General features: G+C 47.3%; 1 protein-coding gene across 1 annotated transcript in view; it reads left to right on the top strand.

The window, feature by feature from the left end:
* Positions 1-20093, top strand: part of AGPS (alkylglycerone phosphate synthase) — a 732223-nt gene that overhangs the window by 589065 nt on the left and 123065 nt on the right. The window contains exon 18 of the mRNA XM_078681513.1: positions 11704-11803. Coding sequence (XP_078537639.1) covers positions 11704-11803 — 100 coding nt within the window. The remainder of the gene's footprint in view (positions 1-11703; positions 11804-20093) is intronic.

Below are 20093 nucleotides of genomic sequence, written 5' to 3'. Positions count from 1 at the left end.
TGCCGTCCATATTCATTACCAAACCCCTTACTTTTTGTAGAAGAATGTAACTCCTTTAACAAATCGAATACTGATATAAAATAATTAGCGCTATGCGACTGCAACAAGAATGCAAATGATTGAGAGGTTGCAAAGACTAAAACAATTATCCAAGTCTTTATTCACAGAAGTAGCAATATTCAAATTTGAAGTCAACAGGAAAATTGCAGAAAACATTTCTTAGCTATAACCAGCTAAATCCATATTTCTCTCTATTTGGGTATTCCACTGTACATCACTTGACCATTATTTTCAAAGACCTGTAGTTGACGTGTCTGATACAAGTAGAAAATGTTTAGCCACCACATTGTGACAGATAAAAACAAGCACTGGCATAGCCAATAGGTCTCGCCTTTGGGACCTTATACGTTTTTTGCCATGCAACAGTTGATGTTATTGCACCAAGGATATTGTGCTGCATAGCCTAATACTTATAAGGTCCCAACAGCGAGACCTATTGACTATGCCAATGCTTGTAAGAAAAGGCTATAAGGTGGCCAGTCGTGCCATTTTGAAGGTCCTTACCCCACGCATAAGCCATTTATTTAAAAAATAAAGTAGCACGATTTCTTATTAATGCAAGAATGTGAAGCAACGCAAGAGTGCGCGGAGACGCACAGGACAAAAATACGAGAGAGCAACGTGGATCTGGAGGTAGAAAAGCAGAGTGAGTGCATTACTGAACAGGGGCGGATAAGAGAGCAACAAGGACCACGGGGAGGGAGGTGTTGAAGAGAAGTGACAGCTGAAAAACACATGCACTCTTGTGAGGTGCTTAACTAAAAAAGAAAGAAAAAATGTAGTGCCTTAATAGCAAGCAGTGGAAGGACACAAGTAATGCTTATCACCTGCAACCATCAGCGCAAATTTAGCACCTTCAACCTGCATCGGACAATCTGCCTGGATCACAGACAGAGACGAGTTAGTGATGTGATACCAACTATTACATGAACCTTTTTTTTCCTACTGTACACTACAAAAGCTTTCATCTTTCACAGTATTATTACGCATGTACCAATGAAACTGCCTCTATACGAGATTACCCAATCCAATCACCCATTCTTTATATACAAGTTCTCTTGCATGTCATGTTACAAAATTGATTCAATTAACAACCCAACCACAGCCGTCCTGCAACCCAAAAACACTCTTTGGACATGTTATAAAGCATTTAATTTCTGAACAATGAAAGTACTGCAAGGCGAACACACCTGAAACTCGAGAGATGCAAGTAGGGATGGTGAAAGTGATATTCTCATACAACCAATTTGCAAATCACATCAGGGCGCCTTGCTCCAAGACCACTCCTGGGCTGTACTCGGCGCATCAGCACAAGGCCTGTGAACGTGAGTTGCTTTCTGACAAACAATGTGCGCTGTAATTGCCTTGGTTGCGCAGCCGCCGGTGGATGAACGACGAGTGCACTTCGTTGTCCAGGGAGAAGTCAGCCAGGGCCCAGACCGGCAGAAGTGGGCCCCACATGGAGAGCAGGGCTGCCAGGCTCCCCCACCAGAGCACACCCATGGCAAAGGAGAGGCCACCCCTCAGAAGCTGGGCATCAGAAACACCCGCTATTAAAACTAAAGCAGGCAATACATCCACTATGGAATAATAAATAACGCACCATTAAATAAAAAAAAATGCAAGGGGTTAACTTTTGCTCATTTGGTTTAGGGTCACGCTGAGTGTGCCATGTCCTCGGGACTCCGACTGCCTCCTGGTCGGCAGGGTTCCGCCTGCCCCCGGCTCTCTGTGGCGCAGTTTCCTCCTTCTCCTTGCCTCCCCAGGAAGCAGAGATCTGCGGTCCCGCGGTAGGAGAACTCTGCCTGTCCCTGGGGTGATGACCTCTCCTCTCCAGAGGGCTGGATGCTCCTTATTCCTGGGGGCGGACACCTCTCCTCCCAGGCAGCAGAGACCTGCCTGCCTGCCTGTCTGTCTGTCCAGCAGGGTGATAAGCGTTCCCTTGCTCTCCAGGAAGCAGGGGTCCGCGCTAGTCCGTGGGGTGCCGATCTGTGCTCTGGTCTCCACACAGCCTGAGCGGTGCTCGCAGACAGCAGGCTTGTATCTGTGGGAGGAGCAGCGTGCATGCAACAGACAGGAAAAAACACGAGTTTGTGCTCATCCCTTGGTGCTTCCGGGGTGGTTTGGGAGGCAGCCCTACAGTCAACAACAAGTGCGAGCCCCTGTGACAGCCCACTGCCTCCCACTGTGCAGCAGACACTCAAGTAGGCAGTGGCATTGCAAGTGAGAAGTACCCCACCCAACCCTCCTCCCTCGGGTTTGATAGTAAAATCCTAGCCACTAATAGGGAGTAAAGTGGTCCCGCGGTCTGCTTGGTTCCGGTGCCACTGCACCTGCTGCACTATTGAAAGCTGCACCCTTTGCAAACAGTTGTAACGTAACCCCGGTCCTTCAGAGGAGCTTGTTTAGCTACCCAACACATGAGAGCCCGTGGTCTGCTTTGTTCCGGTGCCACTGCACCCGCTGCACTCGTGCTGGTTTGGGAGGCAGCTCCACAGTCAACAACAAGCGCGAGCCCCTGTGACAGCACGCTGCCTGCCACTGTGCAGCGACACTCACGCAGGCAGTGGCGTAGCAAGTGAGAAGTACCCCACCCCAACCCTCCTTCAGGTTTGATAGTAAAATCCCAGCCACTAATAAGGAGTAAACTGGGCCCGCGGTCTGCTTGGTTCCGGTGCCACTGCACCCGCTGCACTATTGAAAGCTGCACCCTTTGCAAACAGTTGTAACGTAACCCTGGTCCTTCAGAGGAGCTCGTTTAGCTACCCAACACATGAGAGCCCATGTCATGCCCCCATTAGTAATCACCGGTGTCAATGGATAGGAGTGAATAAAAGGTTTTACTTATAGGCACGCCTCGGGTTCCTCTCGCCAGACCCAGGAGTTGACATGGCTACAAGGAGTGAAGGATTGGCCCGAACCTCCTGTCACACCCTCCGCTACACAGCAGCCTGGAAGCCGTACATCTTCTGTACTGTGAAACAAAAGTAAGACTGCGAGCCACAGGCGGCCCCGGAGACTCCCGGCCCAAGGGGACACCAACTAAAGAGTAGCCCCATCCACTGGCACAATCGTGTTTTAAATACAGCACAAAAAACGAAGTATCAGAACATCTAATTCTCTCTCTAACACTGCAACTCGAAGAATATCACAAGCTGGCAATACAGAAAAGCACACATCAAGAAGGCTTCACGAATGCCCCATGATATGTCTGTATTTCTCATTTAACAAGCACAATCCACTTTCATTTCTGTTCGTCGCAAAACAATTTCTTGTCTTTATGGGGCCATGTGTTTGATAAGAAAGCTTTTGCGACCAACTTAAATCAGGCGAGCCCGTCCAAGTGGGACGGCCAAAAAAAAAAAAAGTGTACGTCACACTAACCTCTTTTCCAATGGCTGGCCATCGTTTAGCATAAACTGACGCCGGCAATGGAAAAGAGGGGCGGGGCTTAAAGCCCATTACAGAAGCTCCTTTAAAACATAAAATCTTGCCAGCGAGACTGCGCATGCGCATCCTACGCGGGCGAGACCTAACAATTAGTCTTAAGGAAATTACATCATACCGTATACCATGGTCACAACATATTTTCCATAAAGAACTGGAATCCTACCATATTAAAGAGGTCACAAAGTTGTTTGCATTGTGCAACCATGGAGCATGAGTTTTGCTACTGGAGGATATTGCTAATTTTAGTAGAAAGGGCCTAAACAATTTAATCGATAAATGTTTGCCCTTTTGATTTTATCCTCTGAAAGACTTGAAAATTGCAAACGAGGTGTCAATACTGCCTTTGATATATTGAGATTTCAGAATATTTTTGAGGCTGGTCCTGAAATGTATTGTGCAGTCGCATTTTATTGTTATGATGCCTTGCGTTATAAAATGCCAACCACACATTAACACGCGAGTTAAAAAAAATAAGAAGCCAGAAGTGGATTAGCAGTTTTTAGGTTTCGCCTGGGGCCGGAGCTCCTAGCTCCGCCCAGGAGAAATCTTATGTCTCTACAGTGTACTCTTAGTCCCGCCCTCTGTTCCATTGGCTAGCTCCATAAATGGAGGCTAGCCATTGGAACAGAGATCTGTCCGTCAAGGCCGGACCAGATTCGGGGGCGTTCCCTACATTTTTTCCCTCTCCACCCACTTCTGTTCGTCATCACGGTGGTGGGTGGGTGTTATTTTTTTTTGGGGAGTCCGCCTGTTTTCTTCTTTTGCTAAGTGTTTGTTGTTGGAGTTGGCTGCAGGATTCGAGTTCCCACGAGGCGATCAGGTAAGGAGCATTTTGTTTGTGCGCCGTGATCCTTCCCCCCCCCCTCGCTGTCCTGTGCACGTTTCCCGCCTCCCTCCCGCCGTCCGTGTCCCCTCCCGCCGTCCGTGTCCTCTCCTGCCCCCCTCCCGCCGTCCGTGTCCTCTCCCGCCCCCCTCCCGCCGTCCGTGTCCTCTCCCGCCCCCCTCCCGCCGTCCGTGTCCCCTCCCGCCGTCCGTGTCCTCTCCCGCCCCCCTCCCGCCGTCCGTGTCCTCTCCCGCCGTCCTTGTCCTCTCCCGCCCCCCTCCCGCCGTTCGTGTCCTCTCCCGCCGTTTGTGTCCTCTCCCGCCCCCCTCCCGCCGTCTGTGTCCTCTCCCGCCGTCCTTGTCCTCTCCCGCCGTCCTTGTCCTCTCCCGCCCCCCTCCCGCCGTCCGTGTCCTCTCCCGCCCTCCGTGTCCTCGTAGGTGCTTGTTTACGTGTGTCATTCATTATTGACCTTTTTTGACCCCCCTCATGCAAATAGCTGGGCCCCGTCTGTTACATCCTCGGGGGCATATGCATTTTAAGAGCGACTCTTCAGCCTCCTCTGCGTGGCTCTGATTAAACTTTAATGTGTGTTTGGACGGATCTTGGCATCTTCTGTTCTTTTATTTCTGTTGGGACGAAATTTGAATCCAGTCGGATTCCAGATCAGGCGAGTAATTATTGTGCCCGATCTCGGCCCACAACACCACAGGCCGGTCCCAGTGAAATGTGCTGTAAACTAGTACCATTTGTAAACACAGGACATATCGGGGCCCTGGCCCTCACCCTGCATGCGTTGAGGGACAGGGTCTTATTTTCAGTTCCAATTGGCCTCATTACAAATTCCTCTGCACCCCTTCATCCTGGGCGGGACCTTGCTGGAGCCTGGAACTTTGGCGCCGAGACCACCGAGAAAAAAAAACAGCTTTTAACTTCACAAGTGAGAGGATGTGGCCAAGCGCCCAGAGCTGCCGACTTTAGAGCTGGGAACCCTGGTACAAGTTTCGGTGTCCGCTCAACATCATTTGATTCTAGGCAAATCGCGTAATCTCCCCATGCCTACCCCCCCCAAAAATGTAGGCGATCTTGAGTAATGTAACTGGTGCTCATGTAAAGCGCTCCAATCCCTTCGGGTGGAGTTCGCGCTATATAAAACTGCACCATGAAAAAGGTCTTTAAAAATAAGCTATATTTGGTGGCGGGTCTATATGTAAGAGATAACATGCACTATAAGAATTCAAGAAGTATGTGATCGCATGGATAGTTACACTAATAACTCTTTACATAACTTGCGTAAAAGTGCTTATTTCTACCCAAAAGGAACCATTTTAGCATTTTTAGAATAACAAAAGATTAAGAAAAAACGGAAAGGTTCTAATGTATGCCTTGCAGTTTCCATACGGCTCCTTGATGTTGGTTTCATAAGTCACTAAATTGTTTTACAAGGACTGGAAATTTTAATATGCACGTAAAGCTCGGGTCTCTGCAACAACAGCAATGTCCTACTGAGCTATCTTGAATTGAATTCAAATATGTGGCCTGCATGTTACGTTCGTTACTGTGGAGCGGGCACATTGATATGATATGCTATTTCATGACGAGTCAAATCTGCACTAGACTGCACTCAAATCTATCCAGTAAGAACATTAACTACCAGAGTTACCTTACCACCATATATCCTGGAACTTCCTGGGGACACACAGATCTCTGCAGCAGGTGCCTTAGTCGCATGAGATAAATCAGAACAAAGTTGCTACCACATATGTTCTTTTTTGTTAATTACTCTGGTGGAAGAATTGAAGAAAAAATAAGTGCACTGTCAGAGTAAGCGCCTTATGTCTGCTCCTATTCTGTTGCCAGCCCTTCACGGCCAGTGCTTAATTTGTAAAAGAGTGCCAGTGACCAGGCTCTGATCAGAAGATATTGCCAGTGCAATTAAACATTGGTGCTCCACATACCAAGGCTGGTAGCCTTAAATCCACCCCGTGCCTCTTTAATCCACTACCAAACACACCCTGCCCTTTCATTTTACTCTTGCAGTTCCCTGCATTCTCCGTTTGCGGCTGTTTTGCCGTCTTTTTCTTCCTACTCCTTTCCGAACTTTTAGGCCTATTTACAAGATCCTTTCTCCCATATTCAAAGTGAGGCACTCGCGGCGCAAAGCTTGTAAGCCCCTTTGTGTTTTTCCATCTCCTGCGCCCGCTAAGTATCTGATGTGGAATCATAAGGGGTGGTCCCCAAAAATAAGTGCGGGTGGTCCCCGCCGGAAAACACAGCTCAAATTATGCAAGATGTCGCCTAAATTTATAGCATCGGAGAGTATTTTCCCCATTCCAAGGACTGATGGTCTTTACCTAGATGATATACTTTCTTGTACCAAGAAGAAACGACTTTTATTTTATCTTAAAAAGACACAGCCAAGCTAACTGAAGATATATATTGTATCAATAACCGTAGGACAAAAATACGAGTTGTCGTTATACAACTGTACGTTCAAGCTTTACTATCAATCAATTATAGTTGCAAATATCTTTACCAAAAACGTTTGTTTTGTCCTTTAAGGCAAGGACGCCGATGCATTCAGTTATGCCACTGAATGATTAAAAAGATAAATATCCACACGCAACGCCACTCACACACGCAACGCCACTCACACACGCAACGCCACTCACACACGCAACGCCACTCACACACGCAACGCCACTCACACACGCAACGCCACTCACTCACACACGCAACGCCACTCACACACGCAACGCCACTCACACACGCAACGCCACTCACACACGCAACGCCACTCACACACGCAACGCCTCTCACACACCCAACGCGACTCACACGTGCAACGCCACTCACACGCGCAACGCCACTCACACGCGCAACGCCACTCACACGCGCAACGCCACTCACACGCGCAACGCCACTCACACGCGCAACGCCACTCACACGCGCAACGCCACTCACACGCGCAACTCACACGTGCAACGCCACTCACACGCGCAACACCACTCACACACGCAACGCCACTCACACACGCAATGCCACGCACGCAACGCCACTCATGTATGCAACGCCACTCACACACGCAACACCACTCACACACGCAACGCCACTCACACGCCCAACGCCTCTCACACGCCCAACGCCACTCACACGCCCAACGCCACTCACACGCGCAACGCCACTCACACGCGCAACGCCACTCACACGCGCAACGCCACTCACACGCGCAACGCCACTCACACGCGCAACGCCACTCACACGCGCAACGCCACTCACACGCAACGCCACTCACGCGCAACGCCACTCACGCACGCAACGCCACTCACGCGCGCAACGCCACTCACGCGCGCAACGCCACTCACGCGCGCAACGCCACTCACGCGCGCAACGCCACTCACGCGCGCAACGCCACTCACACACGCAACGCCACTCACACACGCAACGCCACTCACACACGCAACGCCACTCACACACGCAACGCCACTCACTCACACACGCAACGCCACTCACACACGCAACGCCACTCACGCAACGCCACTCACGCAACGCCACTCACGCAACGCCACGCACACGCGCAACGCCACTCACACGCGCAACGCCACTCACACGCGCAACGCGACTCACGCGCGCAACGCCACTCACGCACGCAACGCCACTCACGCACGCAACGCCACTCACGCACGCAACGCCACTCACGCACGCAACGCCACTCACGCACGCAACGCCACTCACGCCCAACGCCACTCACGCCCAACGCCACTCACGCCCAACGCCACTCACACGCGCAACGCCACTCACACGCGCAACGCCAGCAGCAGCATTTCTCCTGCGCCAGGCCACATCAAAGGCTCTGTGCCACTTTCACCCACACAGCAACACTTAGACACGCAACGAATAGAACAGGTACAGCACAGGCAGCAGCAGTGCAAGCTTCCCTCACACACAGAGCAGGTACAGCACAGGCATCAGCAGTGCAAGCTTCCCTCACACACGGAGCAGGTACATCTCAGGCAGCAGCAGTGCAAGCTTCCATCACACATAGAACACGTACAGCACAGGCAGCAGCAGTGCAAGCTTCCCTCACACACAGAGCAGGTACAGCACAGGCATCAGCAGTGCAAGCTTCCCTCACACACAGAGCAGGTACAGCACAGGCATCAGCAGTGCAAGCTTCCCTCACACACAGAGCAGGCACAGCACAGGCAGCAGCAGTGCAAGCTTCCCTCACACACAGAGCAGGCACAGCACAGGCAGCAGCAGTGCAAGCTTCTCTACACACGGAGCAGGTACAGCACCAGCAGCAGTGCAAGCTTCCCTCACACACGGAACAGGTACAGCACAGGCAGGAGCAGTGCAAGCTTCCCTCACACACAGAGCAGGTACAGCACAGGCAGCAGCCGTGCAAGCTCCCAACACACACAGAGCAGGTACAGCACAGGCAGCAGCAGTGCAAGCTTCCCTCACACACGGAGCAGGTACAGCACAAGCAGCAGCAGTGCAAGCTTCCCTCACACATAAAACATGTAAAGCTCAGACAGAAGTTCTGCTTGTTTCTTCTCTCACACACACACACACACACACACACACACACACGCACATGCACAGATATAGCACAGGCAGCATCAGTGCAAGCATCCCTTGCATAACCGGTGCAGCACAGGCAGCAGCAGGGTGCGCGTGCACACACACACACACACACACTCCCCCCACCCCAACACCATCCCCTGCATAGAGAACAGTTACAACACAGGCAGCAGCTGTGCAAGCTTCCCTCACGTCGAATATTCCAGCACTGACAGGAGCACTGCTTGTTTCTCTCACACACCAGGATACAGCACAAACCGTAGCAGACAAGCTTCCATTAGTCTCAGTACAGGAAGAGCCTCCTTCATATTAATAATTATAATCATTATTAATGCAATTATTTTTAAATGAACATTCGTATAGCGTTAACAAACACTACCAAAACAAAATCTCTTGGTGCTATTAAGTCAACAAGGACTACAAGTAGAAAGGGCGTGTTTTATGCACCGCTTGCAGGTTGTCAAAACACATAAATTAAAGGCATTGTCATTTAGAATGCCAGTAGCTCTCAAAATCTCGCAAAAACGAGACCTATTGCATTACAAATGCTTGTTTCATCTGGTCAGTGTTTTAAATAAATACAGAAACGTTTGAACACCGGCTTTATTTTGCTTCCCAGGAGCAGCAGTCTGTTCTTTTTGTCCGTTTGTTTCCCTTTCATTGATTTAGATTGCATTTTGTAGCGTCGTGAAAGTGTTTTGTGTGTGCTTTGTGCTCTTTCCTCGTAATTGTTTTCTGTTCTGTGTCTTGGATAAAAGGTAGTTGGCCTACAACCGGTATGTGACAATAGTGGTAAAATCCCCTGGCATAATAGTTTCTCAGTAATACATCTTTTCAATGTCTCAATGTGGCTTCTTTCATCTGATGTGAGCCCGCAAAAGCTGACCTCAGTAGCTCCACAGTTTTTTTTATTTCCATTACATCGCTCAGTTTCTTGCCATATAGATTATTCTGATATTCGATTTTATTCATTTGATTGATTTGGGAAACAAGTTGGAAATGTACCAACGGAGAACGATTCTCATATTTTCAGCCTGTTTCCGATTTTTTTTTTTAGGCTATTCAAGGAGTATTTTCTAAAATATATCTTGGTTTCATATTCCCAGGTGTGACAACACGTGTACAACGGGCACACGCAGAATTTCTCCCTAGTGGAAGAATTCTCTGCCAGAGTATAAATCGTGTAACTTCTCCTGTGCTTTTTTCCTCCATGGGGAAAACATTAGAAATTCCCTTTCCTTAATCTCGATCGAGCAGGTTGCATGGCAAGGGGGCGAATGTAGCCGCAAAGTATTTAACGCTAATGTCTTTGTCGTGCCAGAACCTGTAAAATTGACTCGATTATCATAGAGAGACGCGAGTCAGGAAATAAATGAGATGTTTGACTAGCTAATGGGGCACATAGGTTACCACTCAGATCTATAGGTGTATGCGCCTATATAGCTATATATACTCGGTGTAAGTCTCAGCCTCCCCTCTCTGTATGTCTGAATAATCCATACATATATTGAGATTTGAATACTTGCTGCAGAAGTTACATCCATGCCATGTCATTTCCAGTTGCACACAACGCGACAGACACAACATATCTGCAGATGGGCTGGCTGTCTTTGCGCCAACGGCATACTAATGTTTCAAACTATTTGAAAGTTTATTCTCCCAGTACGTCCTGTCTGGTAGCTTAGATCTGCTACACAATTACAACGGCTTTGTTTTATTTATACAAAAGCAAACCGTTCTTCACTGGATAAAATGCGTACCACAACCGCCCGCGATAATAACGCTTGTCATTTACAGCGCTGTTGTGTTATAGAACTCGTCTGCAGGTAATTGCTGCCTGCTGAGCTCGTCCAGTAGGGTACCATAGGTCTCACATTTGCGAGAGATTAAGCTATTGCCAATGTAAGTGACAATGCCATTTATTTATCTGTATTCAAAACCAACACATAAATCAAAATTTTGTCATTTACAATGCCAATAGCTCTAACTTTTCAAGAGGCGAAACCGTTGCATTGTAAATGCTTGTTTAAGAGTGCTGTGGATGGGGTGTAAAGAGTCATTCTTTGTGTTTGGTGAAGAGGAATGTAAAGATAATTTCTAAAAGGAGATGGAAAATTACTTTTTCAAGTCGTTTATAAACAGGGATTTTCCTGTTTTCCATCCTTGTTGCCTTTTGTTCTACTGGTTAATTATGTTAATCTGTACTAGATATTTGAAAGTTACATCTTAACTATCGTTTCGGAAAACATACCAGCAATGCTAGTCTCTGCAACTATTTCCTTCCTTAATGAAAGAAAATACACTATCAAAATAATGTATCTCCTTTTTAGTATTTCATTTTTTCTCAGAGCCGTACATCCTCACCTTTTCTTATTCTGTAAGATCTTTCCTTTTTTGACAATCTACAAGCCATGCATTGCATTATTTACACATTTTCTTGGTATGTGACTTAAGGTCTGGGTATCGATCTGATATTAGAATATTATCCAGAAGCTGTGAAAATGAAGCAACTGTTTATCTAAGAGGACCATTGTTGCTTGTAAGCATGTCCTTTCGAATTTAAGTACCCATTTTAAAACTGTCATGTAGATTTTGCCTGCTGTCAATCTTGATCCATTGGTAATTAAAATGAATATAATTTACACTGCAAAAAAAAAAATCTTAAACTGTTTCATTGACCTAATTTGAGATAGTGCTCTAGTCTAAAGATCCTGTATCAATGTGATAGCCACTTGAACTACTGTGTATCCTTTTTGTTTAATTGTGTCCTATTTGTTTTATTTCAGGGTCACACAAACATATGATGCTGGTGCTTGTGTCTATTTCTATTTTGCTTTTAACTACAGAGGAATTGGTGAACCTATTCATGTTTATGAGCAAATTGAGGTAATAAACTGTCTCTGTCTGATTATCTTTCATAATAAACTATAATAAAAAAATGTTCAATTTATATAGAGAGAGAGAGTAGCCTCTTAAACTAAAGAATACTCTTTCTTGAAAATTCCTCATCTTCTTTAGTCATCTCAGGCTGCTTGCAGGAATCTGGAAAGTTTCAGCAATACTTTCCAGTGCTAGGTGGGCTCTTGTGGCGCAACCACATACCCTTGTGCTATCTTGCCTGTATATAACAAAGCTAGTTAATTTAGTCATCATCAGCACCTGTGACGTCTGTTTATTTTTTTCTGCACTTCAGTGACCTAGGGATTTTAAGACCACTTAGAATTGTTACCATTTCTTCCTTATAAATCTATATTATCCAGTATTATGGGTGTCTTTCATAGATTCACATGCCTGAATCATTCCCCGTCGTCGAGACGGGAGTCTCCGGTACATAGAAAAGTAATGTCTTATAGACATACATAGAGAATAGTAGGCCTAAAGGCCTCACCTTAGTAACATATCCATGTCCTTTTGTAAAAAGGACCAAACTCTAGAGAAGAGCCAATCAGCTATCACCTCCCTCTAGAACCTTCCTGGCAGGAGCCTCAGTTCCTCAGATTTTCTACCGCACGTTGTGCTAAGGGAGTCTCCTCTGAGCTCTGCTCAGATTCTGTGTTTTTTCACTACATTAAATGACTTTGTTGTCAAGGATCTTTTCTACTATGGATTATCTTCAAATACATTCTTTAAAGAAGGTCTGGTACAGGCCAAAGTCTACAAGGTATGTCGCACTTTCTTAAGTAAGTTTTTGAGAGGTTGTGAAGGGTGATTTTTAATATGGTGTCAAACACTAAAACCAGAAAGGAGGTTTTTTATTTTCTCCAGTGACCGTGATGAGGCGTTATCCTCCACGTCTAGGAGACCTCAAAAGAGAAGAGAATCTCCTCAGACTCATTCCTCATTGGAACATCCTGAGAAGGCCCTCAAAATGACCACTCATGGGTCTTCTGGGCGCAGTTCCTAAAAATCTCCTCACTCTGTGGATAAGGAGAGTAAAGGACTTGCTTTTGGAGAAAAATCATGTAAAAAAGGCGACTTCTGAGCCGTCAAAATCACCTCCTCTGGTCATAGGACCCTTCAGGAAGGCGTCTTCTATTCCTCCTGAGGTAAAGACTAAGAATCCAACATTGTCAACAGGATCGTCGACAAAGAAACCATCATCATTGCCTATTACAGCCTCTTCCTCTACGATGGCTCATCTACAATGGCTCGTCTACGACGGCTCGTCTACGACGGATCGTCGACGACGGCTCGTCGACAGCGGCTCGTCGACGATGGCCTGTTTACAGCGTCGACGATGGCCTCATCTACGATGGCCTCGTCTACGATGGCCTCGTCTACGATGGCCTCGTCTACGATGGCCTCGTCTACGATGGCCTCGTCTACGATGGCCTCGTCTACGATGGCTCATCTACGATGGCTCGTCTACGAGTGCTCGTCTACGACGGTTCGTCGACGATGGATCGTCGACGATGGCTCGTCTACGATGGCTCGTCGTCGATGGCCTGTTTACAGCGTCGACGACGGCCTCATCTACGATGGCCTCGTCTACGATGGCTCATCTACAATGGGCCTCGTCTACGATGGCTTGTCTACGATGGCTCGTCTACGACTGTGTCGTCGACGACGGCCTCGTCTATGACTGCTCATCTACGACGGCCTGTCTATGGCGTCGACGATGGCCTCGTCTACGATGGCCTCATCTACGAGGGCTCGTCTTCGATGGCTCATCTACGACGGCATCGTCATCGACGGCCTCGTCTATGACTGCTCGTCTACGACGGCCTGTCTACGGCGTCGATGATGGCCTAGTCTACCATGGCCTAGTCTACGATGGCCTAGTCTACGATGGCCTCGTCTACGATGGCCTCCTCTACGATGGCCTCCTCTACGATGGCTTCCTCTACGATTGCTCCTCTACGATGGCTCCTCATCGACGGCCTCGTCTACGACGGATCGTCTATGATGTCGCCTACGACGGCCTCGTCTATGACTGCTCGTCTACGACGGCATAGTCTATGACGACGATCTCGTCGACGGACCCGTCGATTAGGGAAATTCCGACAATTTTGGAATCTCTTATAATGTGGTAGAGAGGGCTGCTCAACGTTTTAAGATCTCAATTGTCTCAAGAACAGGTCTGCTTCTTGTATGACTTCACAGAACCTCTCAAGAAGGCAGTAAGGTCAATACCGATTATCGATTACCTATAGTCAGAAGTGGTAAAGGTCATGCAGAACCCCTCCTCTGTATCACCAGTGATCCCTCAGTTGGATAAGAAGTATAGGGCACCAGATACAGCACCCGCGTGTTTAACGGGGCATCCTAAGCCGGACTCCGTGGTGACACAGGCGGCCTAGAAGACCTCCAGGAATCCTTCGGCCCCTTTGTCGCTTCCTCCTGGTAAGGAGGTAAGAAGAGTGGACAACATTGGGAACAGGTTTTCCTCAATATCGGCAATGACTGTAAAGGCCGCGAACGCCCTAGCGCTCTTGGGACGCTATAATAGGCCGATGTGGGCACACATAGCCCCATAGCTGTCGGAATTGCCAGATTCATCCAAAGAGGAAGTAAAGAGGATTCTGCTAGATGATGAAGCATCGACGTCAGAAACTATAGACTGCGCGATGGATATCGCTATGACAGGGTTCCGCCAGTTGGCTGGAGCAGCAGTCTTGCGGCTCCAAGGATGGCTAAAGGCAACCTCTTTCCGTACTGAGGTGCAAACAAAGATTTTGGGCATGCCATATGTTAGCTAGTTACTATTTGGCACGAAAAATTGATGAAGCAGACACTGCGAGACCTTTGGGCACTCTTCAGTGTAAGAACCAGTCCTGTTGTAGAAATAGAGGAAGAGGACAGTCTTCCTATAGAGGAAATTATTAATACAGGTCTTCCTGCCCTTCAGGCCAGAGTAGACCGCAATACCAACAGCGCCAACAACAGCAAAACAAGCAATCCTCTTTTGGGAGGTCGTCCTTTCAAGGTACAGGACAGCGGAAATAACAAAAATCTATGGCTGCTTCTATGAGAGATCTCGATTATGCTGCAGAAAGGAGCAATAGAGAGAGTACCTCCATCTCAGAAGGGAAAAGGGTTTTATTCTTCTTTTGATCCAGAAAAAAGACAAGAAGTGGAGACCAATCTTGGACCTTAGGGCCCTCAACAAATTCCTAAGAAGTAGTCGTTTCGCATGGTAACGATCCAGGAGGTCTTGCAACTACTGTAACAGCAGGATTTTAGGGCGTCCCTAGACATACAGGACGCTTACTTCCATATCCCAAATCACAGGAATCACAAAAAGGTACTTGCGATTTGCAGTAGCGGGCAGACACTTGCAGTTTCGCGTTCTGCCCTTAGGACTCAAGTCTGCACCGCGCATATTCACGAAATGTCGTACCCCGGAGGCGGCATATCTCAGACAGTGCCATCACCAAGTCTTTCCGTATCTGGATGACTGGCTGGTCAGGACTCCATCCTTAGAAGACGCGTCCAGGTCTTCCAACGCCTGTTTAAAGCTTTTCGATTGCTAGGGTCTCACCCTCAATCAGGAAAAATCGGTCCTACAACCTTCTCAGTGGATCAGTTTCCTAGGTGCAACCCTGGACACACGGTCAGCAAAAGCTTTCCCATCCAGAGAGAGGATGTACAAGCCCCTTGCACTAGCTGCTATAGTAGCCTCTAAGAAAGTCTTGACAGTCCGTCACTTCAAATCCCTCCTGGGGATGCAGCGTGTATCCTCCTGATTCCTCACTGTCGACTACGAATGAGGAATCTATAGGAGGCGCTCTTGAAGCAGTGGGTCCAATGCACAGGGTCATTCGACGACCACATAAAAGTGAATCCTCAGATGGTCGGAGCCCTGCAATGGTGGATGTCATCTCAAAACCTCTCTCAAGGCTTGTCATTCCTGCTTCCGGCTGCTCCTCATGTTGTCACAACAGGCGCCTCCTTGGGAGGCTGGGGAGCTTTTCTGCAAGAGCTACAGATAAGTGGGTAGTGGTCTCCTATGGAGAAGAAACTACATATCAATCTGCTCGAACTGCGGGCAGTCTTCCTGGCCCTTCAAGCTTTCCTGCCAAGAATAAAACATTCCCTGGTGCTCATCCGGACAGACAACACCACGACTAAGCACTACCTCAACAAAGAGGGAGGGACACGCTCGCTGACACACTATCGCGAGTTGCAAAAAATAATCTGGATTTGGCTCATACTCCACAATATAACCCTAAGAGCGAAATATGTCCCAGGCACGGACAATGTGCTCTCCGACTTGTTGAGCAGGCAGAAAACATCGTCACACGAGTGGGAGCTAGGTCAACAAATTATCGACCAGATCTTCTCCAAATGGGGCACGCCGCAAATCGATCTATTTGCGACGACAATGAACACCAAATGCCCACACTTCGCAAGTTGGCATCCCCAGTCAGGGTCTCTAGGGAATGCATCTTCCATCGCATGGCGCAACGTCGTTGCGTACGCCTTTCCGCCATTCCCGATGCTTCCCAGAGTCCTCAGGACAATTTAGGTGGAGCCTTGTACTCTAATTTTAATAGCCCCAACTTGGCCGAGGCAACATTGGTTCACAGAGCTCCACCGTCTATCCCTGGAGCCGCCGGTCCACCTGCGGCAGTATCTATCTCTGCTTACAATGAACAACAATAAAGTTCAACATCTGGATCTAAGGTCTCTCAGGTTAGTCGCCTGGCTCCTGAGTTCAGAGAGTTCCACAATCTGAATATTCCACAAGACTGTAGACATTCTTGCCAGAGCAAGGGCGGCTAGCACGACCAAGACGTATTCCCTGAAATGGAAACGCTTTTGTGTTTGGTGTGCAGATCACGGGATTCGGCCTTTCTCCACATCACCGGAGCAAATATTACCTTATCTATTACATCTGGCACAGTCGGGCCTAGCCCACTCCTCCATTAAAGTACACTTAGCAGCAATATCTCGTTATAAAGAACTTCAACGAGTCCATCGCTCTGGTCAAGGGGGTTGATTAAGCAATTTCTAAAACGATTATACAGATCTTTCCCGCCAGTAAGGATGTTGCCACCTGCCTGGCATCTCAATGTGGTTCTTAACCAGCTCATGAAACATCCGTTCAAACCAGTACACAGAGCTGACATAAAGTATGCCTCGTGGAAATCAGCACTCCTCCTGACGCTCACATCTGCAAGGGGGGTCAGTGAGCTACAGGTGTTTTCAATCCAGGATCTTCTTCTACAGTTTAATAACGACAGAGTAATCCTGAGAACCAATCCTAGGTTTATCTCAAAAGTCCCGTTTGACTTGCACCTAAATGAACCTGTGGTTCTGCGTTCCTTCTTTCCGAACCCAAGCACGGCAGCTGAGAGATCGCTGCTTTCTTTAGATCTCAAGCGATGCTTGAAGTTTACACTGACAAAACGAAAACATTCAGGAAATCTAACCAGCTATTCATAGCTTACAGCAGACCTAGAAAATGTCTACCGCTTGCCAAGCAGAGCATCTCCAGATGGATTTCTGCAGCCATTGCTTTCTGTCATGACCAAGCTGGACAGCCATTGCATTCCAAAGTGAGAGCGCACTCCACGAGAGCCATGTCCACTTCGCAGGGGTGCCAGTCATTGACATTTGCAGGGCGGCAACATGGAAGTCGCAGCATACCTTCACTAGGCACTACTGCCTTGATATGGAGCTGATTAATGATGCAGCAGTGAGACAATCAGTGTTACGCCATCTTTTCAGTAAGGTGAGCCTTCCTCCGTCCCTCCATCCTACTCTGGTGTGCACATTTCTTTAGTAATACTTATTGTGGAGGTCTAATGATGGTTCATGCTCGCATGATGTGTCTTATCTAAGGACTTGTATATGCTGTTCCATCAGAAATGTGCACTCTGCATTGCTTGCTACTCTGATTCAGGCATGTGAATCTATGAAAGACACCCATAATACTGGATAAGAAATGCGTTACTTACCTGTAACTGCAGTTATCCAGTATTGGTGTCTTTCATAGATTCACATGCAACCCTCCCGCCTCCCCTGGAAGGACTCACCTAACTCTCTGTGTCACGCCTACTTAGCTTAGTGCGTACGAAAATCTGAGGAACTGAGGCTCCTGCCAGGAAGGTTCTAGAGGGAGGTGATAGCTGATTGGCTCTTCTCTAGAGTTTGGTCCTTTTTACAAAAGGACATGGATATGTTACTAAGGTGAGGCCTTTAGGCCTACTATTCTCTATGTATGTCTATAAGACATTACTTTTCTATGTACCGGAGACTCCCGTCTCGACGACGGGGAATGATTCAGGCATGTGAATCTATGAAAGACACCAATACTGGATAACTGCAGTTACAGGTAAGTAACGCATTTCTTTCTGGCCATGTTTCTACACATTTTGCTTCTGAAATATTCATGGCTCAAACCCTGCTCTGATGAATACAGACAAATGAATAGAGCCTGATCATTAAGTGAGCATGAACACACACTCTGTGCCATCATGTACTTTAAGGCTGTCAGTGACATGGAGGCCAATTTTGCAAGGCCTAATGTACACAGAGCTATCTAAATCAAATCGAGGATTCCTGGTAATTGCATTGTCCTCCCTTGTGGGAGGTATCCTTGTGATATAAGCGTCATACAAACACGCACAGTCCTCTTCTATCCAATAAAAAAAATGCAGTCAATATTTTGCTCCCTGACAAAGTGGTATTGAACGTCAAAGGTCTTTTTATTCCACTTGTGCTTTTAGAGTTCCTTTTATTATAGAAGATGTAATTATCACCATTCTGTCCACCTCACCTTAATTTAAAAGTGGAGGAGTGTTTCCACATATTAGATGAGGGAGCTTCCCATTGTTACTGGTTAAAACGTTATGAGTACAGACTTGATGACCAAATATGTATACTTAGCTTGGAGCTAAACCTGATTAGGCAATTTGTTAGTATATTATTTCCTAGTGGATAATATTATGTGTTTATGAATGCTTTGATGTCGTGAGGTGGTGCAGTGTGGCTCTGCAGTAACTCCATACTAACCTGAATGTGAGAGTAGAAATGCATATAAGCGCCAAAGCTATCCACTGGCATCAGTTCCTTTCTTTAATGCGGAGTTCTCTCCCAACTTTTCCGGTTTTTCAAGAGTGTGCTAGAGAGTGTTCCAGGGACATTGCCAGGACATTGGGCCAGATGTAGGAAGCCAATTTGCAATCGCAAATGCTCACATTAGCAGAATTTCTGCATCTGCGATCGCAAATTAGCAGTGTGGAATGTAGCACGCAAACCCCCCCCACGCAAAATAAGGAATCACAAAATGTGCGATTCCCTATTTTGTGATTGCATTTAAGGAATGGCAAATTGCAATTCCTTAAATGCAATGTAAGAAGCACAAAAGAAAGTGCGATTTGGCCTTAAGGAATCGCAAATTACCACCAACTTCAAGTTGGTGGTAATTTGCGAATTCCTTTTTAAAAAATCACTTGTTTGATTTTTTTTAAGGTGCCATGTGGCACTCCTCCATGCCCTTAGGGCATGTATGTGCACCACATGTGCACACATGCACATTTCAGGGGTGCAACAGGGTGTCCCTCTGGAACCCTTGCACTCTTGAAATTGCGCACGCAATTTGCGAGTACCAATTGGGTACTCACAAATTGCATGTGCTATTCCCTTTCATTCCTATGGGCCTCTAGGCCCATAGGAATGAATGGGAAGGTATTCCTTGATTGGGAATCGCAATTAGCAATTAAGGAATATTAAGGAATCGCAAAAAATATTTCGATTCCTACCTACATGGCATTTTGCAAGTCCTTAATAGCGATTCCCTAAAAATCGATATTAAGGACTCACAAAACTGCTTTTACCTACTTCTGGCCCATTGTCTCCACGGAAAACTTGTGCAACGAATGCAGGGAGCAGATGTCAGTCACTGGCAAAAACAACATATTTCTTTGGTGCTTGGGCACCGATCATAACTTGAAGGCTTGTGATAAATGTGCACTAAAGCACCTGTAAGCTAGCGAGGAATAGGGGGGTGAAACTCCACTTCACCGAACATAGGAGGTCACGGTTGCATATAAGTCCCATTCTTGTACCAAGTCACAGAGCCGCTAGCAATCCTCTCAATGGATCATGTCCCACATGAAGTCCTTACCCCGCTCAAAGTCTTAAGGTAAGCCGAAGATGCACCTGGAGCACACAAAGTCTAAGCCTGGCTCAACCTCATTCTGCCACTTAAAATCAGACGAGAATGTGC

This window comes from Lissotriton helveticus, chromosome 3_1 (assembly GCF_964261635.1).
Source record: "Lissotriton helveticus chromosome 3_1, aLisHel1.1, whole genome shotgun sequence".
Classification (NCBI taxonomy): Eukaryota; Metazoa; Chordata; class Amphibia; order Caudata; family Salamandridae; genus Lissotriton; species Lissotriton helveticus.
The sequence above is the reverse complement of the archived record's forward strand: the minus strand, read 5'-3'. Positions and strand labels throughout refer to the sequence as shown.